This window comes from Curcuma longa, chromosome 1 (assembly GCF_044706935.1).
Source record: "Curcuma longa cultivar G26 ecotype Majalengka, Jawa Barat chromosome 1, ITB_CL_G26_1.1, whole genome shotgun sequence".
NCBI classification, from domain to species: domain Eukaryota; kingdom Viridiplantae; phylum Streptophyta; class Magnoliopsida; order Zingiberales; family Zingiberaceae; genus Curcuma; species Curcuma longa.
In genome coordinates this window covers 10,817,054-10,842,800 of record NC_133861.1, presented here as the reverse complement: position 1 = coordinate 10,842,800, position 25,747 = coordinate 10,817,054, and the positions used below count along the sequence as shown (strand labels likewise).

The 25,747-nt window shown below is 42.0% G+C and overlaps 3 protein-coding genes across 3 annotated transcripts; 2 read left to right on the top strand and 1 right to left on the bottom strand.

Moving 5' to 3' along the window:
- Window positions 1-4,914: 4,914 nt before the first annotated feature.
- On the bottom strand, window positions 4,915-6,459 carry LOC141833972 (protein NODULATION SIGNALING PATHWAY 2-like). The gene has a single exon (XM_074721470.1). It carries the CDS (start codon window positions 6,457-6,459, stop codon window positions 4,915-4,917), a length of 1,545 nt encoding a protein of 514 aa, XP_074577571.1.
- A 5,664-nt stretch (window positions 6,460-12,123) lies between these two features.
- LOC141838904 (DELLA protein RHT-1-like) lies at window positions 12,124-14,767 on the top strand. The gene has a single exon (XM_074726531.1). It carries the CDS (start codon window positions 12,603-12,605, stop codon window positions 14,445-14,447), a length of 1,845 nt encoding a protein of 614 aa, XP_074582632.1. The 5' UTR covers window positions 12,124-12,602; the 3' UTR covers window positions 14,448-14,767.
- Window positions 14,768-22,159: 7,392 nt separating this feature from the next.
- LOC141845285 (transcription factor bHLH30-like) lies at window positions 22,160-24,380 on the top strand. Its single transcript, XM_074733350.1, has 2 exons — window positions 22,160-23,005; window positions 23,669-24,380. The coding sequence occupies exons 1-2, from the start codon at window positions 22,421-22,423 to the stop codon at window positions 24,149-24,151; spliced, it is 1,068 nt and encodes a 355-aa protein (XP_074589451.1). The 5' UTR covers window positions 22,160-22,420; the 3' UTR covers window positions 24,152-24,380.
- Window positions 24,381-25,747: the final 1,367 nt, after the last annotated feature.

The following is a 25,747-nucleotide window of genomic DNA, read 5'->3' as shown; positions in this document are numbered from 1 at the left end:
CTTCCTCCTTGGCTTTTCGCAGCTGTTTTCTTGCCATCAGAGCAGCTGCCTTAGCTTGATCTACTTCCTCCGTCTTTGATACGAAAACATTGGCATCCCCATCATTTTGTCTTTGGCTTCCCTTTCCATTATCTTCACACCTCCCCTCTGCTTTAACGTGGAAATTGCTGCTTTCTCAGCATCAAGTACAGACTTGAGTGATGCAACTTCAACTCTAAGACAGTCCACTTTATCTTTCACTTTCACCATGCTAATCCTCACTTCCTCAAGTGATTTTCTTGTTGTATCTAATGCCTGATTTTGGTACGCACTTTTGTATGTTTCATCATCTGATTTCTCTTTGTCATTGTTCTCAGAATCTTGTTTCAACTTTTCGCTCATGTACTTAGATCATCCGTGAGTGACTGTAGTAATTTAGTTGACGTATCTAGTTTTAGTCTAAGATCCTTTGTCAAAGCAAGTTGTTGATCAAGCTCATGCATTTCCACTTGAGTCACTATCATGTTCCTTTTTCCATCTCAAGTGATCTTCATTTCTTGACAAGGATTCACCAATTCTATGTTCTTCTTCATCAATTTCATTTGCTAAAGAAACAACCTCCTGATTTTTACTCATTGCTACATCTCTTTCATTGATCAATTATAAATACTTCTCCCCTTGTAAGGCTTCTATTTCCTCCTTTACTGACGCCAGTTCGACAACAGACCGCTTCATGTCTTTCTTTGGCTACCTCAAGTTGTGCTTTAGTGGCAAGGCTGGCTTCACTTGTAATACCTTGCTCCACTTGTTTCACCCTCAGTTGGGTCAGCTCAGAGTCTTGTTTTGCTTGGGATTCTTCTTTAGGGGCTTTCTCAAACTTCAACTGTAGTTCTTCTATGATACTCTTAGTGACTACTAGCTCCCTCAATGTGTGCAGCTTCGAATTGCCCTTTGCACTCAGAAATTTCTACACGAATTCTCTTGAGTTCAGAAATAGCATGATTTTGTTTCTGCACAGAGCCGAACTCCAGGATCTTGTCAAATTCCTGAAATGTAAAGACCTTGGCATTCTAAATTCGATGTAATTGTGTTTTGTCGACAAGTACAATAATTTGTCATCATCAGAAATGCATCTACTGTGACTGAAACGGTAGGGGTAAAAATATTATACTTGCAGTGACATGAACAAAATTCTATCTAACATCTCCTGAATTTAACAGCGACCAATGAGAAAACATTACCTTCAAAGTATCTGCCTTGTGAGCTTTCCAATCAAGGATTCCTCCTATCTTGGTCACAACCTCCTTAACAGATTCGAAAGGTACTGCAGTATCAATTACTCCTCTGTTTGAATTGACAGCTTCTCCACGTTTAAATGATTTAGTAGACTCCAACAAGTTCTTTTTTGCATGTCTGAAATCCTTCTGGAGATTGAGTTCGAAAGGTTGCATCGTGGATCTCCCTTTAGCAATACTTGAGTTGGTGGAGGCGGAAGAATCAATACTTATCTCAACACTGACTTCAACAGAATTTCCATTTCCATTTTCATGCTCCGGAATTCCTGCAGGCTCAACCACTGATTCAGGTTCATGAACATTAATTAGTTGGTGGTGACCGATAGGTATGCGCTGACAAATGACTTCTGGAAGGTGTTCCTGCGACGATGAGTCAGAACCCTCCACAGCTTGAGTATTGTGGTTAAAATGATCACTTGGAGGTGCATTAGTGTCCGATGATAAAGGTACAGAAATGTTTTGCTCAGCCTTTTCTTCAATAACCTTCCTCTGCAAGTAATCAGTGTCAACTTCTTTAAAAATTGGGGAAGTTTGAGATGCTGAAGAAACTGGATGACATATGGTCAAATGTAAGTTCTCATTGAGATTTGTGTTGTTGATCCTTGTTTCTTCCATCCACAAATTGATTCTGTCCAACCTCGCTGCTGATTCTACATCTTAAGTGAACAAGCAAATATGCAAGATTTAATTCGTGTTAATTACAAAATGACAGCTTGATATCTACAATCTTAAATTACAAATACAACAAAAATTGTGAATAAATTCTAATTGTGATGTGTCATATTCAGCTGATACAGTCCGGACCTACAATGCAATATGTCCAGATCACGCTGTATAAATCGTTTTGATGGGCATTAAATGTTTCATGCTAACAACTTATAGATCATGCTAAAATTAAGTTGAATCTTGCCAAATGAATTTCCATTAACAACTAGATGATGCTCGAAGTTGACTTTTGTAAAAGGTTACATGTTTGTTAATATCTATACTACACATCAAAACAGGACAAACTATCTCAGACAAGCGATTAATTTTGCAATTCCAAATTACAAAAATCTCTATAATCAGATTATATAGAAGGAGGCACTAACTTGAACAATTAAGCAACGACTTTAATTTATGCTTATTTAAGAAGCTCAAATTAGATAACAACATTAACCAAATTAATGCTTCTCGGCCAGATAAATAAAAGAAAATCAACATCATTCCTAAATAGTTTCATAGGCTCATAGATTCAGCTGAATGAACAGAGAATAAGAAATTCAAAAACAAAAAGGGTTTCAACGTTGAAATCCATTATCTACGCTAACATCTTCCATTAATTTCGATGAAACCTTTTACAGTGAAAGAAATCGGCACCAACTAAATCTGACTTCATACTGAATCTTCCTCACATTCTAAGAAAGTGCGAGAAAACACATGTATGTGGTCGTAGTTTCTTTATACATTTCAGAGAGCATTTTTATAGGCCAACAATTGTTAATATATAATTTCATATTATTTCTGTGACTCTGATTTGAGCTTGATTAATAAAATATTTTCATTTGCTGTTGGAAATTAAAACATGTATGTGGGATTGTATGGAGGATTTAAATTTCAAATTCTTTCTTTCTGCGTTAGCTTGAACACATCGTTTGTGCTAGATTATGAGCCAAGCATTCATGCGGAGGTACAGAAATCAATTCATATTGCCTAACAAACTACGTATTATTGTAGATATTTATTTATTGTAATATTGGTGTATTGAAATGTTGACTGCATGTTAACTTAGACAATATAATCCTAATGAAGTGTCTTGGAAGAAAGGTGCAATTAGTTTAAGGAAGCAAGGGCAAATTAAACAGTTAGTTTGGAACAACATAGTAAAATCAAGTGTCGTCATGTTTAATTTGCTCATTCTATTAATTAATTGAGATATTTAGAAAATTGAAACAAAGGAAGAAAAATGTACTTCACTTGATTTGGAGTCGCAATCACTTGCATTAACCATTTGTGTATTAGTTGAACAGAGGTGAATCTTCTTTTTAATATTCATCAAGTTGCTTCTTTTGTCTTCCAAGCCGTACGTTAGGCATTTTGTCATTCATTTTCTTACGAGTTAACGAATCTTTCAAGAAACCTAACGTCATCCATTTTGTCATATATAATCTTCTTGCAAGTATATGTGCATATATAATTAGTTTTGATTTATATGTAACTAATTATGCACATATATATATACTTACAATAACTCATCGAAGCTTATGCTTCGAATATGCCCGTGATGAGGTTAGTTTGATGATTATCTATTGATCTAACAAAAACTAGAGTTGATTAGATACTTCTTACTAAAAAGTTGTAGATAATAACTACATGTATAACGGCATCAAAAAATTATCAACAATATTATATTTTAGTGACAGATCAAATTGAAGTTATGATCATAGTTTTAAAATCTCTAACCACGTGGCCTGTGACACTAACCTTGTGAGAAAATTATCACTAAATTCTTTGCCGTAAATTAAGAAAATATTATAATGATTTGGTGGATTACGACTGAGTGGAGAAGAGAATCTGACAAAAAAAATATTTAAAATGTGCTAGATCAAATACAAATTCATGATTCACGTATGCTCAATCATAATTATATTATGTTTAGCAAATACAGGTCATTATTCCAATTCTTTATCACTCTCATTTTCAGTGACAAATTGGTATATGAAATCTTAACATTTCATCAGTAATTAACAATCACTAATTCACTGCTCAATCTCCTCACTAATTTACCTACAGTTTGTTCTTGCCAATTAAACATAAAATCAACTATCTAGTTCACATCACTTCCTATATTTTCTTTTATCTTTATGCTGTAAATTTCATGCACTTGTTCTCTTGAGTCCTCTAAATTCTCAGTCAAAGAAGTCTGTCCCCTTAGACGAGATCTTGATCCACATCTCTGCTCCTTGACCATTTATTTAATAGCACAGAAAATCACATTCTCAACAAGTTAACAGGTGCATCTGTTTAGATTAATTTAATTAATTAATTTTCCATTCGTTGACAGGGACTTCAGTGCTCTCCTTGAAGTTCAACCATGAATAATACAGAAAGAAAAATACACAATATAATGATAGTGAATGCATGGTGCTTTAGAAATGTCAAGTGGTAGTTGATTCCACAGTCCATCATCGTACACCATCGTTACTGCTCGTCTTTACCCTACCCTGAATTGATATCAGGCAACGGCAAAAAGGCTGCATTTGTCTTTATTTTTCTCACAATTAATTTTATATAATGGCGGACGGCAGCCAAAGTGCAAATGTACTATTGACATTTTCTTGAACATTTATTTAACAAAAAAAAACAATTTGTTCATCAAGTTGCCTTATTTGTTTGAAGCGAAAAGTTGATTCTCTTCTAACGATAGTCCTTGTTGCATTTCATGTGACTCCAAGAATTAATCATCAAACACAAGCATCCAAATTAGATTCGAATGATAATTCTAAATCTTGGAAAATATCCAGCGCATGGTACAAGCTGCTAAATTGGATTCTAACTCGGAAATAATGTAAACGAAGCCAAAGATTCGGACAAACTTTAGAAAGGAAGGATCGAGCTAGACTGCAGCAACACTCTACATATCGAAACCAGCAGGAATCATTCAATCAAACAAGAAATCTGAATCCTCAAAGCTATCCATTACAGGAAGATGAACAGGCAATGGAGGCTTCCAAACAGAAGCGGAGAGCAGCCTTCTTGTCTTCCACCCCAACACCAGCTTGTTCATGGCCGTCTCCTCCACCTTGTAGCCTCCTTTGAAGAGTCCCAGGAGCAGTTTGGCCTGGCAATGGTTGAAGCAGCTGATGCTTACTCTGCCGAATCCCATGGCAACCATCCACTCTCCCCAACTTTCTACCTGGCCGCCTTCCTCTTCCTCGGCCCTGTATGCGTGACCAATTGCTCCGGCGATCCTCGGCCGGAGGATGACCCGCTCCACCACCGCCCTCGCCTGGCCCTGCGTTGGAAACTCGGCTTCCAGTGAATCCCAGACCGCCGAGTACCGGCCCAACTCCGCCATGAAGCGCCCAACGAACCCCTTCCCCTGCTCCTCCTCTGTTTCCTCCCCCTCCCCATCCTCCTCCTCCACCAGAGTTACCACCCTCGCTCCCAGATCCACAGACCCCGAGAGGAATGACGCCACCGACCCTATTGTCCGTCGCCTCGCGGCTGCCGTCGTCGGGTGCAGCGCGCAGTTCATCACCAACGCCTCGCCCTGCACCACCTTCACGCCCGCCGCGCGGAACCGCTCGCTGTTGGCGTCGATCCGGCACTGCGAGAACGAGAAAGGCTGCCCCAGTGACGCAGCGAATGCGGCCAGACGCCGGCCGGTCTCCTGGGTAGAGCGGCTCCCGCCGCTCCGGATCATGGCGGTAATGCGCAGGTGCGGCGGCGACATGCCGGGTCGCGACGCGAGGGCCTGAATCAGAGACGCCCACTGCACACCTTCGGCAATTTCGAAGTCGACGACGTGGATGCGCCGATCGCCGGCGGTGGCCTCGAGGATGGCCTGGTTGGCTGTGAAGTGGCCGAACTTTGTGATGGGGGACATGTCCTGAAGCAGCTGGAACGCTGTCAGCACCTCCATCTTATTGTAGTGGTGGTGCCGGGCGCCATCGTGGAGCGACATACGTCCGCCATCGAGGAGACCTTGTAAGGCGTCGGTGAAGTGACCCGCCAGGCGTTCGATGCTCGTCCCCTCGTCGCCGCGCCCCAGCAACTCCCTGAGCCGAATCAATATCACGCGGGCCAAGTCCGGGCACTTGTGCACACCGCCGAGGGCCTCCGCCGCCGCCTCCAGCAGGTGGACAAGCCGTAAGCCTTTGGCATCGTTATAGGCGGTGGCTGTTCCGGTGTGCTCATCCTCTTCTGCCACAGGCGTGCAAGTGCTGGTGTTGGAATTGTAAGAAGGGGACTGGGGCAGCGAGAAGTGGCCGATGGAGGGGTCATAGTCCACATCATCGGCGAACATGATGGACTCTACGAGGTCGTGGAAATCGTCGGCGTCGGCGGAGGAAGAGAAGGGGCCCACGTCGGCGACTGATTGTTCCCAGTTGTTCAAGGCGCAGGCAAAATAGTCGTCCATAGTTGCGGTAGTGGAGAAGGTGCAGCGGGAAAAGTCATTAGCTTCCTCCATGGCCACCTCCATGGCTTTTGCTTGCTTTTTGTTCCTCTTTATGAGCTCACTCTCATAATCTGTTATATATATAGAAAACAAAAGTTGGAGAAAAGAGGAACAGAGACAATGAACAAATGATGGGAACAGTATATTTTTAAAGTTTTAATTGGTAATTAATTTGAGGGTTAGAGGAGATTACATCACACTAATTAAGCTTAAGTTGCACTTGATTCCAATGACAGCTTTCTTTTTGTCTTACTATTTGGAATTTGCAAAACATGTACAGTGTCACTCCCAACATACTCGGATCGACCTTGTTTGGGTAATTGGTCGGCTTTTATTTTATTCCAACTAGCTCAATTACCATTTAGCAAAAGACTAATTTAGATTTGTTTAATGATTATTTCTCATGGAAGTTAATTGTTTTCAGAAAACAAAACAAATGTCAGAAAATTAGAGTCGATATAAGACGATTGGAGCACCTTAAAAATTGAATCTGGCCTCGGAAACTAATTGGAGAAGCAAGGGAATATATATATAGCTCATCTAAAAAATCTCTTCTTCAACGGCAATAGAGACGCAGACCAATAACAACTTTGCTGACTCTAACAAACTAACAACTTGTTCATATACATTATAGCATGTCATCTCATTGTCATCGTTAGGAATGCATCACATCACAAAGTGAATCATTCAACCATTCTATAATACACACTACAAACTTTTTTGATGACGAAAACATTGATTGATCTTGAGGGCCACTAAAAAGCTACGTACATATGGTGAAATAAAAGCAAAAGGAAGTCAAGAAATAGAGACACAAAGTCCACTCTTTCTTCCCAAGCTTCCCTTTCTTCTCCTTTCCTTCATTTCAAGTGGACAAGGAATTACAGTTGCTAATATATACATATACATAATGATTCACATCTATCTATAAAAACTACGTCCGTACCTACTGTGACACCTAAAGGGATATCTTACAATTGATCTGATATCTCCATCTCCAAGACTCTTGTGAGGAAACACACATGCAGATGGACTGGTCCCATACACCAGAACATATACTCATCGATTCTCTCGCAGAGTTGAATAAATGGAATGGCATTTAATTTTGAACCAAGAAGTAATAATAAATAAAGGGCATGCTTCGTTGGACAAGCATGTTTGCTTTGCTTGCAGCGTTAAAGTAAGGAGATTCTACAGTCACCAAATGAAGTTAGTTCTTACGTGATTCCTATCGGCCAGGCAGTCTTCAATGTGTAATGACAAAGCTTAATTAGTTTTGAATTATTTATCATTGATCATATATTATTATCTTAATACAACATAACGCTCCACTCTAAATTGGAGTAGTGTACGTATTTGGTCGATTTTGGCACAAAAATATTTGTACATTCATCACTAGCGACTTGATTAGGAAGTAAACTAATGATAATTAATTGCAATCCAACTAATAATTTATTTTAGCGGTTGCACGGCATATGCTCGTTAGCATATGCTTAATTGGCTGTTTGTGTGCACGTCATCAATTTAGTTTTGTTATGTATACTCGAGTATAAAATTTGTTATTATTATTATTTTTTTTTTAAATGTCGTTAGGTCTATGTAATAATATTAATTACAAGTTTGTTTAGTATCAGTACATGTTTTTGGACGCTATTGTGGGATATGTACCAGTAGGGTTATTGTACCTATGCTGAAATTTATTTGATTGTTTTATGACTGAATTAGTTCAAATTAAAAAAAAAATCGAGTGCAAGCCAAACTTATAACTTTTTTACTCGAGCCATTCTTTTTTTTCCCTTTTTTACAAAAGGCTATTTTATAATATTGAGAGGTTGAATTTGAAAAGAGTTATGGTTTGACCCAACTCATTGTGTAAAAGTTGATACTCTCAATCCGGAGGCTCCTCCCATACTATCTCTTCTGCAAAAGGTGGAATCAATCAGCGGCCCCACACGATCGACTCCATGACCATTTATGAGAAAGTAAATCGGGAAACTACAGTTGATCACGACGCAAGAGGGTATTATCTGGCTTCCTCCCATACTATCTCAAACTATCTGTAAAGGAAGTAAATTATGAATAATTTTATCCTAACCCAGTAGCCCACGATATGAGGGGTGTGAGATAATCAACGAGATATTTTCATTGGGAATTAACTCCTAAATTTTATTGTGCAACTCTCATGTAGAAATCAACTGAGTCAACTAGTGAGAGCGGGTTGACCCACCTCATGGAACGTGGACGTACGTGGGTCCTCGAGCCAAAGTTTGAAATAGATCCTGTTTGGCCTACCGTTCAAACAAAATTTTTTATATAAAATATAAGCTTATTAATTATTAACATTGCATCTATTTTGATAATATTTATTAAAAATAACATTCTTAACGGTATTTATTCTAGATTTCTAATAATTGATAATATCGTTTTTTCTCTCTATTATATAACTTTTTAAAGTTTGTAAAAATATTTAAAATTTATTTCTTAAAAAAAATAGAGCCGTTAGAGCATCCCTAATCGTAGGCTTGGGTTGGGCCGACAGTTTGATCGAACATAATTTATGACAGTCCAAGTAGAACGTGATATGTGTGTAACTCGTATAACATCGATTTTCAATTACAGAAAAAAAAAACACAGCCTTTTCGTGTTTCTGAAAAAATTTGAGAATGTGTGCTAAACTTTTTCGAATAATTATTTTTCCTATTGAGAAAAAGAAATAAACAGAAACTTTCACGTACATGCTACTGTCTCAAAGTAAATAAAGACAAAATGGCTGCATTGTTTTAACTTTTAATCATTAATCCTTTGATGTTTACAGTATCGCAATATTAACAGTCCAAAGTTTGCCTCACACATTAGTTTAACAAAATACCGCAGTTATGACTCGATATGTAGTAGAAGGAAAACGAAACCATGATGACTCCTAACGTTATCGAAACTCAGCAGTCGCGGGGGCTCTGCACCTCAATCGAAGCACTGAATCGTTAGTTACAAATTCAGTTCAGCAAAACAATCCAAGGATTGGACGGCACAGCTAGTGTGATAAACCAAGAGAAGAAGAAAAGACAAATAAACAAACAAAAACATAGCAGCGGAAGTAAAATGGGTAAGGGTGGATCGTGATGAAAAAGACCCCAGAGGAAAACTGCGAGCGAGGATCAGGAGGAACAGTGGGTGTCCTCAATGCACATCTTCTGGATTGGAAACTGCCGAATTCAAACGGTCAGCAAAAGCAGAGAACAAATTGGGGATGGAAAAGGCTGCTGTCTTACCCCTTTCTGAATGCTTCCCAGGAAAACAAGGGAGAAAATACTTCCCTGGACTGCGCCAGTATTGGTAGCTTGTCTTCTACTGCTCCCACTGCCACTTTACTTCGCCTTCAAGCTAAATGAACTAGTGTGATTTCTCTGTTTCGAATTTAGAAATTAAATCCGTCACCACCACACTGCTTGTAGGTGAGCAATTGCTTTCTGAGTCGGTGGAAGGGTACGGCCGCTGATGATAGAAGCCGTTGAGATTGTTGTTAGGCGTCATCATCGCCAGGAGATCGGGTGCGTTTGGTTCCACAACCTTGGTTATCTTATCTATCAGGTTATATTATTTAACCTGATTTGATTTAGATAACGAGCTATTCCTAAGCAAGGAAGGTCTGCCACATCAATAAATATCAACAAAAGAAGGTTATAAATTCATAATACAATTATGAGTCATAAGAGGTAGCTAGGTTTTTCTTGATTCCTGTATTAACGAGAATCCAATCGCGGTCAATTGTTAAGCACGAACATCGAGCAGCGAGGGTGGTATCAGCTCGCAGTTGTTCTTTCGTGCAGAAGGCTCGTCGGGGGACGATCGTCGAGAGCAAGCAGGAAGGGCGGTGATGGTTCGACATCGTCGTCGTTCCTTCCTTCGTGCAGAAGGCTCACCAAGGATCAGTCGTCGAGCGAAGGCGGTGCCTGCTTGATGTCGCCACCGTTCTTTTTTGTGAAAGGCTCATCGGAGGTCGGTCATCGAGCGAGAGTGATGTCGGCTCAACGTAAGGAAAATATTAAAACTATAAATGTGATTATTAAGGTGTAGTTATGTCAATGTAGACAAAGGAAAAAATAATAAATATCTGTATAGTTCAAAAGGAAGCTTAGAATAAAATTATGATCTAATTGAATATGAGTATTTTATGCAGTCAGCCGACCATAAATTTTTGTAAAATATTCTTAAAATTTTATAATTTTAAGGTCAGATTCAGCAATTTTTTTAATAAAGAGACTTTTTGACAAACATAAAAATTAGTTTTTCTTTTACATTTACCCAATCTATGACGTCATCAATCTAGATGCGAAAACGGCAGCCCGTTAACGACAGCCATGGCTATGCTTCCATGTCATTCGGTCGCTCTCTAATCTAGTGTTGGATTTCATCATTTGGCCCACCAACCCATGGGTTCGCTGCCGGGTCCCACAGCTGGTTACGGCCGTGTCGATATGTAGATATACCCACGTGGCATGTTTACGGCGCTCTCGTCCGTTCCTATCGAGTTCACGTCGTTAAGTTACGCGTTTCATATGTGTACTAGGCAAAATGTACGTATGGTTTTGGTGGGAGCTTGCTCATACCCAATCATATAGTAGGTACAAGACGTGGTAAACTGTGGGTATCAGTTCTAATACAGAGTTGACATAGCTTTCCTGCCCTTTACAATCGGAACGGGAAAGGAATAGATAAACAGCGTCGATGACACGTGGTGGCAAAAGACTAGGACAGCTTTCACAGTCGTCCAAGCGAATCAGAACACCTAGGCCTTTTGGCAAGAAAGATGCCTACACGTGTCGAGGATAAGGAAGGAGCATTTTAGCAAAAAGTAAAAAAAAAAAAAGAAGAAACAATTTGATGGTCAACTGATAATGATCATAGAATATCTTTATTATGATTTATTTTATAAAAAATATTTTTATGGAATATCCAGATTCCTTTAATTAAGGATGAAAATTAGATAAAAGGGGCGATTGAGAGGTGATAATGATAGATTCGTGAGCTTTTCTTTAATTAGCATAACCACTATATCCGTATCGTCATTGTTTCGTCCAGAGACTAGATTTCACTCATCAATGGGATGATCTGATGCTTGCATAACGATCACTTCATCTCAACTAACAAATTGATCAACTAAATATAATTTAAAGTATATTATTTTATTTTATATTCTATTCATATATACATACCAAATATGTAACCTAACCTTAGTTATTAAGGTGTGTATCGGGCTCAGCCTTGCAAAATTTCAATGAACAGCACACGACCATTAGAAAGAAACATAACGGGTAGATAGATAATCCCAGTAGCCAAGTGGTCGGGTCCGGTCGATTAAGGTATGAATTATTTTGTTCAAATACGTCGTAGCTGGGGATCGAAAAAAATCCAATATGAATTAATTGACTTTAGAAGTATCTGGTATGAATTATTTTATTCAAATGCTTGGTTCTGTAACTTTTGATGTGGGACAGATTAATGCTCTATTTATCTAAAGCGCAGATAAAGGAGGAAAAGGAAAAAAAAAATCAATAGTGCATAACCAGCGGTCACAGCTTGGCTAGCCGTTGCAAGATCACAGCGAGGCTTCACAATTGTGAGGCCATTGGACTTAGCTGCTGCAAAATTGTTATGAGTTCTTGGCTGGCTAGGCTTGGTCTCGGTGAGGGAACAATGTGCCCTGGCCACTGCAAGTTGCCAGTTTTCACTGTCGCCACGACTCGATTGGTCGTCTGTGTTATAGGAGAAGAAACTGGGATCAGAGGAAGAAAAGTTCATTCTATCTCATCTATCTTTGTTTTGTTTTTTTTAAAGTTCTGTCTAAGGAAATGAAGAAAAATCTGCCACTCTTGTATAATTTATCCTCAATCTGGTCGGGCTTTAGGAGTTCAACGTCGCAATTCCTTCAAAGGGCTACGATAGACATTATTGACGATCAATTTTGTGAAGTGGGCAGATGTTTTCAATCGTGTGGCTCAACAGAGATGCTTATCGCTGTTTTCTTCTCCCTCTTTCTTTTTCTCTTTTTGATTTTCAGATAAATAGACGCTGAATCGATCTCGCCTTCTGCTTGTGAAATATTGCTAGTTTATCACCAGATCAGAAGAGCAGTGAAGTGAACCCGTAACGGAAGCGATCGATAAAGGATGAAACGAGAGCATGAAGACGCCGGAAGGGAAGGTGATTATCCGGCGGCGATGGGGCGGGAGACAGGGAAGGGGAAGATGGTCCCGATGATGACCATGGGTGACGGGGAGTGCGGCGTGGACGAGTTGCTTGCGGCGCTCGGCTACAAGGTGCGGGCGTCGGACATGGCGGATGTCGCCCAGAAGCTGGAGCAGCTCGACGTCGCCGTGTCCACCGACGACGCCTCTCATTTCCCCCAGTTCGCTTCAGATACCGTCCACTATGATCCTTCTGATCTCTTCACGTGGCTCGACAGCATGCTCTGCGGGGTCAACTCGCCGCCTCCCACTCTCCTCCCTTCCCCAACCGCCGCAGCCCACTGTAGTAGCGGTCATAGCTTGAGTGTCTCCGCCGACTCTACCGTTGCGAAGGGCTCCACTGCTGCTCCCCCGCTCGCATCTGGCGTATACGACTTTGAGCCCGTCCCTTCACCGGCTGCCGCCTCCGTTGGGCGGGTTGTTTATGAAAGGGAGCACCAATCTGAGAAGATCTTGTCTCCCAGAGATCCGAAGCGGATGAGGACTTGCTCGTCTACGTCTTCTTCGGGTGGAGCGACGGGGTCAACGAAGGAGGTGGCTTCGTTTCTGAAACAAGCAACAGCGGCGCTTCCAGTGGTGGTGGTGGACGCACAAGAGACAGGGATCCGTTTGGTGCATGCCCTGCTTGCGTGCGGAGAGGCGGTGCAGCAGGAGAACTTGAATGCGGCGGACGCCCTGGTAAAGCAGATCTCGGAGCTTGCTGCCTCCCAAAGTGGCCCGATGAGGAAGGTGGCAGGTTACTTTGCGGAAGCCCTCGCGCGCCGGATCTACCGACATAATCCCCTTCCCCAGTCCGATCGCGTCGCCCTCGACTTCCTCCACTCGCACTTCTACGAGAGCGCGCCCTACCTCAAGTTCGCCCATTTTGCAGCCAACCAGGCCATCCTCGAGGCTTTCACCGGCTGCCACCGTGTGCACGTCGTCGACTTCGGGCTGAAGCAGGGGATGCAGTGGCCGGCTCTGCTCCAGGCACTCGCCCTTCGACCAGGCGGACCGCCGTCGTTCCGCCTCACTGGAATTGGTCCGCCGCAGCCGGACAACTCCGACGAGCTACAGGAGGTGGGCTGGAAGCTGACTATGCTATCAGAGAATATCGGCATCGATTTCCACTTCCGCGGCTTTTTAGCCTCGAGCCTCGCGGATGTCGAGCCCCAGATGCTGCTCGAGCCGGAGGGCAAGAAGGGCGAACGCGATGGAGGGGACGAGGCGGTGGCCGTGAACTCAGTGATGGAGCTTCATCAGCTTCTGGCACGACCGGGGGCGGTGGAGAAAGTATTAGGGATGGCGAGGGCTCTGCGACCGCGCATCATGACGGTGGTGGAGGAGGAGGCGAATCACAACGGGAGAACGTTCCTGGAGCGCTTCACAGAGTCGTTGCACTACTACTCGAGCATGTTCGACTCACTTGAGAACGGAGCCAATGGCGGGGCGGAGGAGGAGATAGAGGAGCAGCAGCGGCACCGGGCGATGGCGGATGCCTACTTGGGGCGGCAGATCTGCAACGTGGTGGCGAGAGAGGGTATCGATCGGACGGAGCGACACGAGACGCTCGGGCGATGGCGAGAGCGAATGGCGCAGGCCGGGTTCGAGCCCGTGCACTTGGGATCGAACGCCTTCAAGCAAGCAAATATGCTTCTCGCGCTCTACGCCGGCGGCGACGGATTCCAGGTGGAGGAGGCGGAGGGCTGCCTCACCCTCGGCTGGCACACCCGCCCACTAATCGCAACCTCCGCCTGGTGCGTCGGTGCGACCGCCGCCATCCGTTGACCGAAACGTCGCTGTCGCGCAAGCATCTCCGGTCATCTTCGTGCGGCGCCACCGTATTGGGTGGGCCCAACGCGTCAAGACGTCCTCCTAGTTGTTGACGGGGAATGGCAGGGTTTGGTGGCGTGTCTGTTCCGACTCCCGTGCCTTTGTTTCCCCCAAATAAAACAATATAAGATGGTTTTGCTGTTAGAGTGCTTGTAGATCTCAATATGAAATCGTGATCGCGTAATTCGTGGTAAGTCAGGTACCAATAAGATGGGCACTGTGGCACCTCTCAAATTTTTGAGCATTTCATTTAAAACTATAAAAAGCATTGGAATTCTGGAGGACCCAAACCTACTCATGGCTTTTCAGTTCCATCGATCAATCTGGAAAACATATACATCTTTGATCTCATGGAAGTTTTTATCGATCATCGAATAAATAAATTTAAAAGTATTCGTCGAACACAACGGCTTAACAACTTGATTTTTTTAGGCTCAATCTTTTTATCGAATAAATTTAAAAGTATTCGTCGAACAAAACGGCTCAACAAGACTAAAATTGTAGTGGGTAAATTTTTTATAGTGCCCCACCGTCAATCTTTCATCCTACAGCGTGTGAGCTACTGCCGAAACAGCACTTTAGCCGAGCTAACACATAAATCGCACAGCACCTCAGTTATATGTTGTTAAGAGGATGTTCGATAGACTGGATAGGTACTCTATCTATTGCTGTTTTAGATGTAGCCCCCGGAACAATATGCACATTGAAAATAGAGGATGAAGATGACAGATAAGCTGAAAGAGCAGTATTCCACACTGTCGAAATCAGCAGGTCACTCGGCCTTCCAAGTCATGGCTACATCCACAAACAAATCGCCGAAAGATAGGAAAGATCATCACAGCCCCATCATTGACGAAACTAGTCTCCTGGTATAATTTCTGATGGATCCATGTGCGAACAGACGAGGAAGGGGGATGCGTATCCCATTCAAACTTTGCACATCGTATCTAATTCTCAAGAATGTACCACACGATCAGATCAGAACAGAGGAGGAAGGGGATGCGTATCCCTTTCAAACTTTGCCCATCGTATCTAATTCTCAAGAATATAGAACATACCAAACGATCAGATCAGCCCGCGCCTTGTGTGGACTTGAGCATAAAAAAAAGTCATCTTATTCCTACGAGGGCTATGCATATACGTCGACGTCCTTCCGATTTCCATGAAAGCAACATCTTTTCCCATTTGAAAATCCTTCCTTAAAGTCCAAGTAGGCGAGCAGATGTTTGTCGTTGTGTACGTGGGATTGTCGCCGCTATCAGTAGCAGTGTTCCGGCCGCTTTTAGCTGCCGAAATGAAGGCATCGCCAAACAAGCAAGCGCAGATGGATTCCTGAACAAGAAAGAATGACATGGTGATCCAGTTGGTAGATGATTAATGCGGCGGGCACCAAGCAGGCGGCTGGAGATGTAATTATTGGCAATCTCTGAACAACCGGTGGAGAATGATATGGTAATCCAGTTGGTGATCGATTAATGCGCAGAGGATCATGATTCATAGTCAGACCATAAGGGAGTGCTAACAAACCACTATAGCTCGACCTCCACCTGGTGCTACCTCTGCCTAACTGCCGCACATCACTGACTTTCTAACAATCCCTAGAGAACACGGAAATGCCGTCTAGTGCCATCTCGACCATTTCTCCTTTCTTGAACGTCGATGGCTTTCGGCTGAATTTGGCCGAAAGAAGAAAAATAACAAAAAAGCGGCAAAAGGGCAAAGCTCCTTGAACAGAAGATGTTGGTATGTTAATTCCTGAGCCAAACCACAGGAAGGTTGAAGTAAACGTACCCTACGTTTCTGCATCACTACATGGTCAAGAACGTATGATATTTTTTTACTTAAGTAAGATTGAGGGGTAATTGGATTACACTATTAAGTAAAAAAAAAATTTAGATCTTCACGGGGTGTGCCGAGTTAAGGAATATGAGATAACAGCTCGTTTTAAAAGTTTTTTGATACTTGATATTATAACTTAACTTTTAAATCTTAAAAATATATATATATATATATATATATATATATATATATATATATATATATATACGAAATTGATCAGCCGCGCACCTTCCCTACGCGATCCCGTCCGCACCTTCTCCTACCCACGCCCACTGCCGCCGCGATTTCATCGCCGTCCGGCCATCTCCGGCCGCCGGACCAGGCCCGATCGACGCGCCACTCGTCGGCGCGTCGATCGGGCCTGGTCCGGCGGCCGGAGATGGCCGGACGGCGGCGAATTTGGCCGGAAACCGAGACCACAGTGACTGGCGCCGCCGTTTCCGGCCGGAATCCGGCCAAATTCCGGCCGGAGACCGGCCGGGGAAGGACCGCCCGGCGCCGGCGGTCCTTCCCCGGCCGGTCTCCGGCCGGAATTTGGCCGGATTCCGGCCGCGATTTGGCCGGAAACGGCGCCAGTCACTGTGGTCTCGGTTTCCGGCCAAATTCGCCGCCGTCCGGCCGTCTCCGGCCGCCGGACCGACGCCGGTCGACGCGCCGGCCAGTGGCGCGTCGATTGGGTCCGGTTCGGCGGCCGGAGATGGCCGGACGGCGATGAATTTGCCGGAATCCGAGACCACAGTGGGTGTGGGTGGGAGAGCGGCGGTTTCCGGCCGATTTCGCCGTCGTCCGGTCACCGTCAGCCGCCGGACCTACGCCAGTCGACGCGCCGGCGAGTGGCGCGTCGATCGGGGCCGGTCCGACGACCGGAGGTGGCCGGACGGCGAAACGGGAGCGCCGGCAGTGGGCGTGGGTCGGGTGGTGCGCACGGGTGTCGCGCACGGGTGTCGCGCGGGAGATCAGTTCTCATATATATATATATATATATATATATATATATATAGACTGAAAATAAAGACATAGGCTGAAATTAAATAAAAACACTACTAAAATAATAGACAAACATTATCCGTAAAAGTATTAATCTAATCAAATTCCTTTCATATTTAGCAAAATTAACCCCAGTAGGTTTTTACCCTAAGTATCTATTTTTGGCTCAATTTTTTCATGGAATTTCCGCTGTTCCACACTCTTGGGTTTGGAATAGCCCAAATTTGGAAAGGCAGCCCAATTTCATAAAAAAAAGCTAAACAGAGAACATGTGAGAGATTGTTAAAAACCCTAATTATGGTTTACGTTTCACTTTTTTTTATCTGCATTTATTTTTCACTGATATAATGGCTCACAATCGATAGTGAATTAAGAAGGAGTCTTATTTTAGCCAATGGTATATTATATGTCCTCATTGAAAAGGTCTAGTCTTATATTTTTTTTATTTTGAATTAAAAAATATCCTAAGCATGAACCTTCATTGTCACAGAAAAACTATTAATTGATATGTATAAAATATGATAAAATTTTCGCAATAAGAAGGAACAGATTATGTGGTCCATCTGAATAATGGCTTTGTCCCACTAGATTGATAATAACGAAGCTGGGCATCTGGATTGGCCGCCGTATGCGTTTCCCGATTTTATCCGGGTGGTCGGTGGGAACTTCCGTGGGACCGGGCCGACCACCCCCAGAGAATGTGGCTACTGGGATTATCATTTGTCCCCGGGGCAATGGTGCAACGGTAGGACATCCGGGTTGTAACTCAGGGACCCGCGGTTCGATCCCTAGCTACGGCGTATTTGCAGGAATTTTCCTTCAAATGGGAAACGCAATCAAAGGATGCTGGGCATCTGGATTGGCCGCCGTATGCGCTTCCCGATTTACCCTGGTGGTCGGTGGGAAATTTTCGTGGGACCGGACCGACCACCCCCAGAGATGTGGCTACTGGGATTATCATTTTTTTTTTGATAATAACGAAGCTGCAAAAATGTCACCTAAAATCTTTATTTTATCCTTCTCTTCATAACTTAATTATTTTCACAAACTTCTAAATTCAGATGATAGAAAATTTCAATCTGTATTTATTTTATAAGACGTGATTTTTATAATAAACTTTCTAAAAAAATTATATTAGATTAAGTATTTCTAAAACTTCTTTATAAATTTAAATTTTGTAAAATCAAGGTTTGGATTTGGTTTTAATTGCCATCTATAAAATCGAGAAATAAAATTTTTAATTTATAAATATTACTTTAAAACTATATAATTAAACCTGGTTTTCATATTGATTTTATTTTACTAATTTTATATTTTATTGAATTAAACATGAAGTTATAAATATTTCCAAATAAATTCAAAATTATGCTTTTATGAGCTAGTAGCTAAAATTGAAAATTTTGATTACTTATTTTAGATTTTAAATAAAGATTTTAAGAAATGTGGTTTTGAAAATTTTGGAAATGTTAATTAATTAACCAAAATACGAGGCGATATCTTACATTTTGCCTAGTAATAAACATGATTAGTGCGGATTATGTAGGTTTAACGTTATCTTTCCCGTATCATCAATGGCACATCCAACTTCCAACCTGAGCTGCCAACCTCAACGCAGCAAGATCCACAAGATCTTTACCTGAGGGGGACATGCACTGTGAGCCGTCACAGCTGTTTAATTTTCAGAAGAAGAATATTGACATCAAAGACAGATATTTATACTTACATGCCTTTTTCTGTTTTTTTTCCCTTCCTTCTCTCGTATATTCATTTGCATTTTCTACAAGTCTCAATGTTAGAATATATAGCTGCATATTATCATCCTCTGCTCTTCTCCAGGTAGCAAATTCATTTGGAACACTATATATTTCTAGCTTTTGGTCTGCACTAATGGAGTTTTGGCTTTAATTTGCAATGGATGTCTTTGACTTCTTGTACTTAGCTTTACCTTCTTTTTCTCTGCATGCCCAAAAGGATGCATCATGTCCTCTGTGGGAAGAAAGAATTGCAACTTTTCTTTTCTTGGCTTGCATAAATCAATAAAGAAGAACAAATTTGTGTTCTAGTGACTCTAGATCTCTCCTTTTTAGAAGATCTCAGATATATTTGTCGGAGCACATAAGAATCCTGCAGGGCAAATCAATTATAGCAAGATATGTGCTTTCATCAGGCTACATCAGTGCAGGAACCGTCTGAACTCTGAGCTACTCTTTGGACTTGTTTTGGTGGAGGCAAATCTCAGAATGCATTGAGAGAGAACAATGATAACAGGATATTATCTTGGAGATCTTGGTGGATGTTTGAGCATAATATCAGCAAATGTTGCTCTTCCCACAAAGAGTCACTGCATTTGAATGCACTAATTCGACCCTAAAAAGGAGAAGCCCATAATGGCTACCATTAGGAGTATTCATTCGGTCATTTACCCACGTAAGGCCATGGTGTTACTGACATCATCTTCGTCGTCATCATCATCATCTCTCTCTCTCTCTTTCGCACCTTGTGCTTGTGCTGTGGATTGTGGTGGTGGCATCATTTGGATCCTTGAATGGGGCGAGGAAAAGGTGATGGCAAGGGCCGTCTCAGGGGACCAACTCAAGCGCATGTTGTAGTGGCAACTCGCACTGCACGCAAACACTGCTCCAGGCCAGTCCCACAACTTTTTACAAATAAAAACAAGTCCACAAACCCTATCCAAATTCTTCGTTGTGCGAGGTGAAAAGGAAAAGACAGATAAGAGAGAAAGTGGGTTCTTAGAATTTAGAACAACTTGCAGTAGGGCCGAGTGGTCAGGGGATCAGAGGATCCTCTCAGTAGAGTGACAAAGGAAGGTGTAGGGGCAGGAGCAAAGGTAATTTGTAGGCAAGATCTCTGAGACGGAGAGCATAATGCAAATGAAAAGAGATAGAAATGCATATATACCTTTTGATATTGTCTTTCAAGGCCTTGCATTCATGAGGTAAGTCTGAAAAAGGTTCAGCACACACACACACAAAAAAAAAGAGAGAGATTTAGAAATTCCAGGTTACAGAATACATCATCGAGCTGAAAAAGTATGGGTTCGATCTATTGAGATTATTATGGTAACTTGTGTTGTCTCCATTTCGAGAGCAAAGGATCAGTTGTTGCAGAACTCTAAAACTGCTTGTTGAAAAGTTGTAAGTGGTGCTGGTGCATGGATGCATTGATATAACATAAACAGGGTTGTTAATATTATTTTTTGAAATAGTGTTTCATGTAATAACAAATATTTCACATGTTAATATGTAATGTAGTGGTGCATTTTTTTAAAGAAAAACTAGACTGGATATCGATGCATTCAGTGTTTATATTTGAAGTTTGATCGGTTGGAAAGAAATGAACGACGAAGGCCTATATACTTCACATAAGTAGTATTAACAACTTATGTGAAGGTTAAATTATATCCAACAATCTGCAAAGAAAGATCAAATGTTAAGTTCTCATGCCTTGTCATTTTCATTTGAATAGTTCTTGCCTTTTTAGATCTACCTGACGTGCCAGAAATTAGGTGTTGTTCCTATTTCATGACAACCATATCCTTCCCATGCATGAGATGGATTTCATTTGCCTTTTCGATAGTTCCATCTACTTTACTTGTTAGATATTAGCCTATATATAACAATGCATTGTAAATACTAGCATGGATTACATGATATCAAGTTCAGTAAACCTTCATTTATGATATATATTGAGGTAATTTATGAGACCGTAGTGATGTATTTTCTATTTGTTGGACGTTCATTTTTGAAAAACATCATTAAATTAGGGTTGAAGTAGTTGTTCCTTTCCATGTTGGTGGTGGCAAGAATTTAATTTAAAATATTGATACCTTCTTGACTTTAATACACAGGTAGAGAAATGCTCATATAGGTTCAATGCTGGTAAGGTTTGCATTTAAACTCATTGCATTAATATCTGGGATTGGTATTATTTGTGTAGATATTGCTTTAAGTTTTACAATAAGAGAAAATATGAATTATTCAATGCTATCTGTTGTGCTAAATATCAATCTTTCCTTAAACTAAGATAAGGAAAGTGGGATATAAACGATCAAACAACAAATTAAAGAACTAACATAATACAACTTAAAGCGACACAAAACACTAAAATACCAAATGGAAACATCTCATAATGCATCGTGTCTTGAACGACCTTGGTGATTGCACCAACTCAAAGAAACACAAAACACTAAAATATGAAAACATCTCGTTGCATTATGTCTTGATTGGTGATTGCAGGTGAAGTATTGATTTATTTTAGTACATATATATTTACTACTTCGACACTAGCATCATTATGTGGTGGTTGATAGCATTATGCATGTTGAGTACTGATAATATATTGCTATTCAGATTGGCCTCGAACAAGGTGTAACGTCATAGAAACACAAGTCGATCGACATGAAAAGTAAATGCATGCCTAAGTCCTAACGGACTATATATTGAATAATTGTTTAAATTTAAGTACTCGAGATCGCCACAAAATTAAACAAAAGGCTTCAATTAATATTGATGGAAGACAAAACTCATGTAAATAACACGAAAAACGTTTATGTTTAATCGTTGATATCGATTTAATTAAAAGATTAGGAGCTTGGTAGAATCCTCTTGCAAACTGTTGGTATCATAAAAAACGGAGATGGAATGCATTCCAAGACACAATGATTAAATCGTTTCGAGGAGGCAGCAAGCTCAGGCGTGGAATGAGAAAGCGAAGGAGCAGAACGTGGGCCTTGACCGATGTGGGCCCTTCCCCCGTTCTTTACTTCTTGCTTTCTCTCACCTTTTCCTCTCCTCTCCATTCCACTCTTTTCCATCTCTCTTCCTCCTCCTGCTTTCCCTTATCTCTCCCTCTCTCTACTGATGGCAGCGCAATGATACGTAGCGCATGGGGCGGAGCCGCTTAGAACATGGCAACAATCGCGTAAGAGCAAAGTAAAAATCCTTGCTTTCTCAAGGACCAAAAGCCCGGAAGACAAAAAGCTCATCATCCCTTCCAAATCCATCATTGTAGCATGCCACAAGAGCTAATTATATATAGCGCAGGTCACCGGCCCATCTGGGGAATCTATATCATTCCAACAAATGGACGACACCGGCCTCCATCACGCCCATGATCTCCCAGTCTATCCACCGGAAGACCAAATCGGAGCAGTCATGACCATGGCAACTGATGCTTGCGCAGCAAATTCCTCTGATGCTTCTCCTTCCACTGCTAATCTCCCATGGCCACCGCTTCTAAACGCCCCGGAGCCGCCCTTCCTGATTCGCGATCACGTCCAAGAACGCAGCTTCTTGTTTCCCAATTCGCTTCCGCCACTCCCCCCGCCGCCGGCGTTCTACCACGACCTGTACATGGGACAGCCGGAGCAGCCGGACCCCCTAGTGGGGTTCATGACCGCGGGGGCGGGAATCAATTACACCGATGCGTTGGTTCGCGGGCGCGGGATGATGTTGAGCGCGTGCTCGCCTTCTTCGTCGACGTTCCCCTTCGGCAGCGGTCTCCACGCCGAGCTGGCCGCGGCCGGCGCGAGGATGACGCACCAGGAAATCATGGACGCCAAGGCGATAGCCGCCTCCAAAAGCCACAGCGAGGCCGAGCGCCGCCGCCGCGAGCGCATCAACGCCCATCTCGCGCGCCTACGCAGCTTGCTCCCCAGCACCACTAAAGTAAGGATCCAATCTACGCCTAGCATATACTCCATTGACAAAATCAATTACTTAGCGACCGATACATATCAATGAAAACTTGCCACGGCTCATCTTCTTCATACAACGTCGACGGCAATGGTATTGATTAATTAATAATTCAATTCTGCTTCTTATATATTGCAAATTTTCCTATTGATTCTATATATCCTAACAAAATTTTCTTATCGTTATTGAATTAAATAATCGATATTCTTAATTAAAGATTTTTTCTCGGATTCTGATACAATGAAATTGGGATCATTTTTGTGCTGGGGGAAACCTAGTAAATCGTACTCGATCAAAGAAGACAAGTACTGTGGGAGAGAGGAGTGATTGACATGATAAAGAGAAACCGGCAGTGTGTTCAGAGTAGCAAAAAGCTTTCGTGGATATTGCTACTGCCGAGAACGGCGAAGCCTAGAGGAGACAAACATGCGCACTCATGTCAGATAAAAGAACATATTATTAAATAATTAATTCTCCCCACCATCACCAACCCTAATTCAATTCTCACTTGCGGAAGCGTGCGTTCAAGCACTCACAATTCCCCAGTTCACCATTTTATATATTTTTATGTATTATCCGATTTATTCTATTTCAAAAACACTTTAAGAAGATTTTAACTCATGAGCTGTGGCGCAGACGGATAAAGCATCGTTGCTGGCGGAGGTAGTACAACACGTCAAAGAACTGAAGCGGCAGACGTCGGAAATCGCCGAGGAGACAAGCCCACTCCCGACGGAGACCGATGAACTGACGGTGGACGCGGCCGACGACGCCGAGGGGCGATTCGTGGTGCGGGCGTCCTTGTGCTGCGACGACCGCTCCGACCTCCTCCCTGACCTCATCAAGGCGCTCAAGGCGCTGCGGCTGCGGGCGCTCAAGGCGGAGATCACCACCCTCGGCTGCCGCATCAAGCACGTTCTCGTCGTCACCGGCGAGGACAGCGAGGACGACGCCGGCCAGCTGCCGCATTACTCCATAGGGGCGATCCAAGAAGCATTGAAAGCTGTCATGGAGCGTACGCCGGTCGACGAACCCCCGTCAGCTGCTGCGGGCGGGACCAAACGGCAGCGGACGGCGCCTACCAACCTGCCCAGCATACTCGAACACAGGTCGATTTAACTCGGTTGAGACTATTTTAAATAAGCATATGCACAGGAACTAGTGTTATATATATCTCGAGTCTGCTAGTTTTATAATATCAATCAAATCAGACACAGATTACATATGCAGTTTAATTTCCACGACGAGCGGATTGGACAATTATTAATCTCATGATTTGCAGTTAAGGTCCTTGATTTTGAGATTGTGTAATCATAAACTAAGGAATAATGGCTATAATATTTTTTTTATTAATACTATAGTTGGATTATTCTTTTTTCCTTTGCTTTTAGTTCGACTTCAATTATATCTTGTGCCTGTAATTAAGAAAACATATACCATGCAAATTCATGCTCGCGGTAATTAATTCTACGTGTGTCTTCAGTACTTCTCTTTTTTTTTCTTCTAATTTTCTCATTCTTAGATTGTCATATAAAATGAACTGCACAAACTGTACATATTAAATCAAATTCAGGGAGGATAGAAGGGGAGAGACAGTGACAGAGTGGAAGTGGAGCTAGAGAAAGACAAACACAGAAGCTGAAGGGGTGTTGGAAAGTACAAGCTACTGGAGCTCATTATTTTTTGGAATATAGAGAAAGATTTATATATAGCTCAAAGTCTAGAAGACCTAAAAGCTAGTGAAACTATAGTTTAGAAACTAGTTTGAAGGTCCACAAGATTCTTCATGGGTTAGTTCAATGACAATAATATAAAGCCAAGAGAAGTCCTTCTGACTTCTCAAACTAACGGCTATAGGGAATATATGCATGCGTGTACTAGTTTTTGTTCTGCATACTAACTGGACCATTGACCATTACAGAAGTTTTTTCAATTTATATACTTCACCATATACCTTTTCTTCTCTGCGCATGGAGATGGATCAGTAAGCATCTGTTTGAATTAATTATCTTAGGATTATGGCCTACATATAATCTAAATTAATTTGTAGTTTAATTTTCACTGATAGATTTTGCATTCTACCATTTCTGTCAGGCATAGATAATATTCATGGCCAAAAAACTTGAATCAGTTTAATCCAACAAAATTGGCATTGCTTGAAGTGATTGTTTAGTTGCAGCATCTGTTACCGATTGAACCCTCAGAATCGACATCGATCTTAGCCAACTTGCTTATGATTCTATATTCTATAAAATGATTTCGGGTGCAATTTGGCGTCGAATAAGATCAGTTGACTGAATGAACTGGATTCAGTACTGTGTTATACCACTGAAGCCAACACCATCTTCCTCCTGCGCGATCACCATCCGTGTGATCGAAAACACACGTCGAGCTCTCTGATGGAGGACTACACCCATTTTGAAATCCTGTGAGAAAATTTTAGCCCGTTAGTTATGAAGTATACTAGCTAGAACATTGATGATGGAGATGATGATTAGGTGACATCGATCCCTATCCCTAATTGGAGTTTATATGGCTTTAAGAATATAAACAAGTGAGGGTTTGTATGACTTCAGAAGTATATTATGACAGTTCAGATCATCGATGACTAATTAAGATCGTTGATATCTGGTTGACAATTAGACTTTTGTGATAGTTTTGTGCTAGAAAGACTTCTAGATTTTATAGATTGTCTTGATTGTCTTTTTGAAGTAA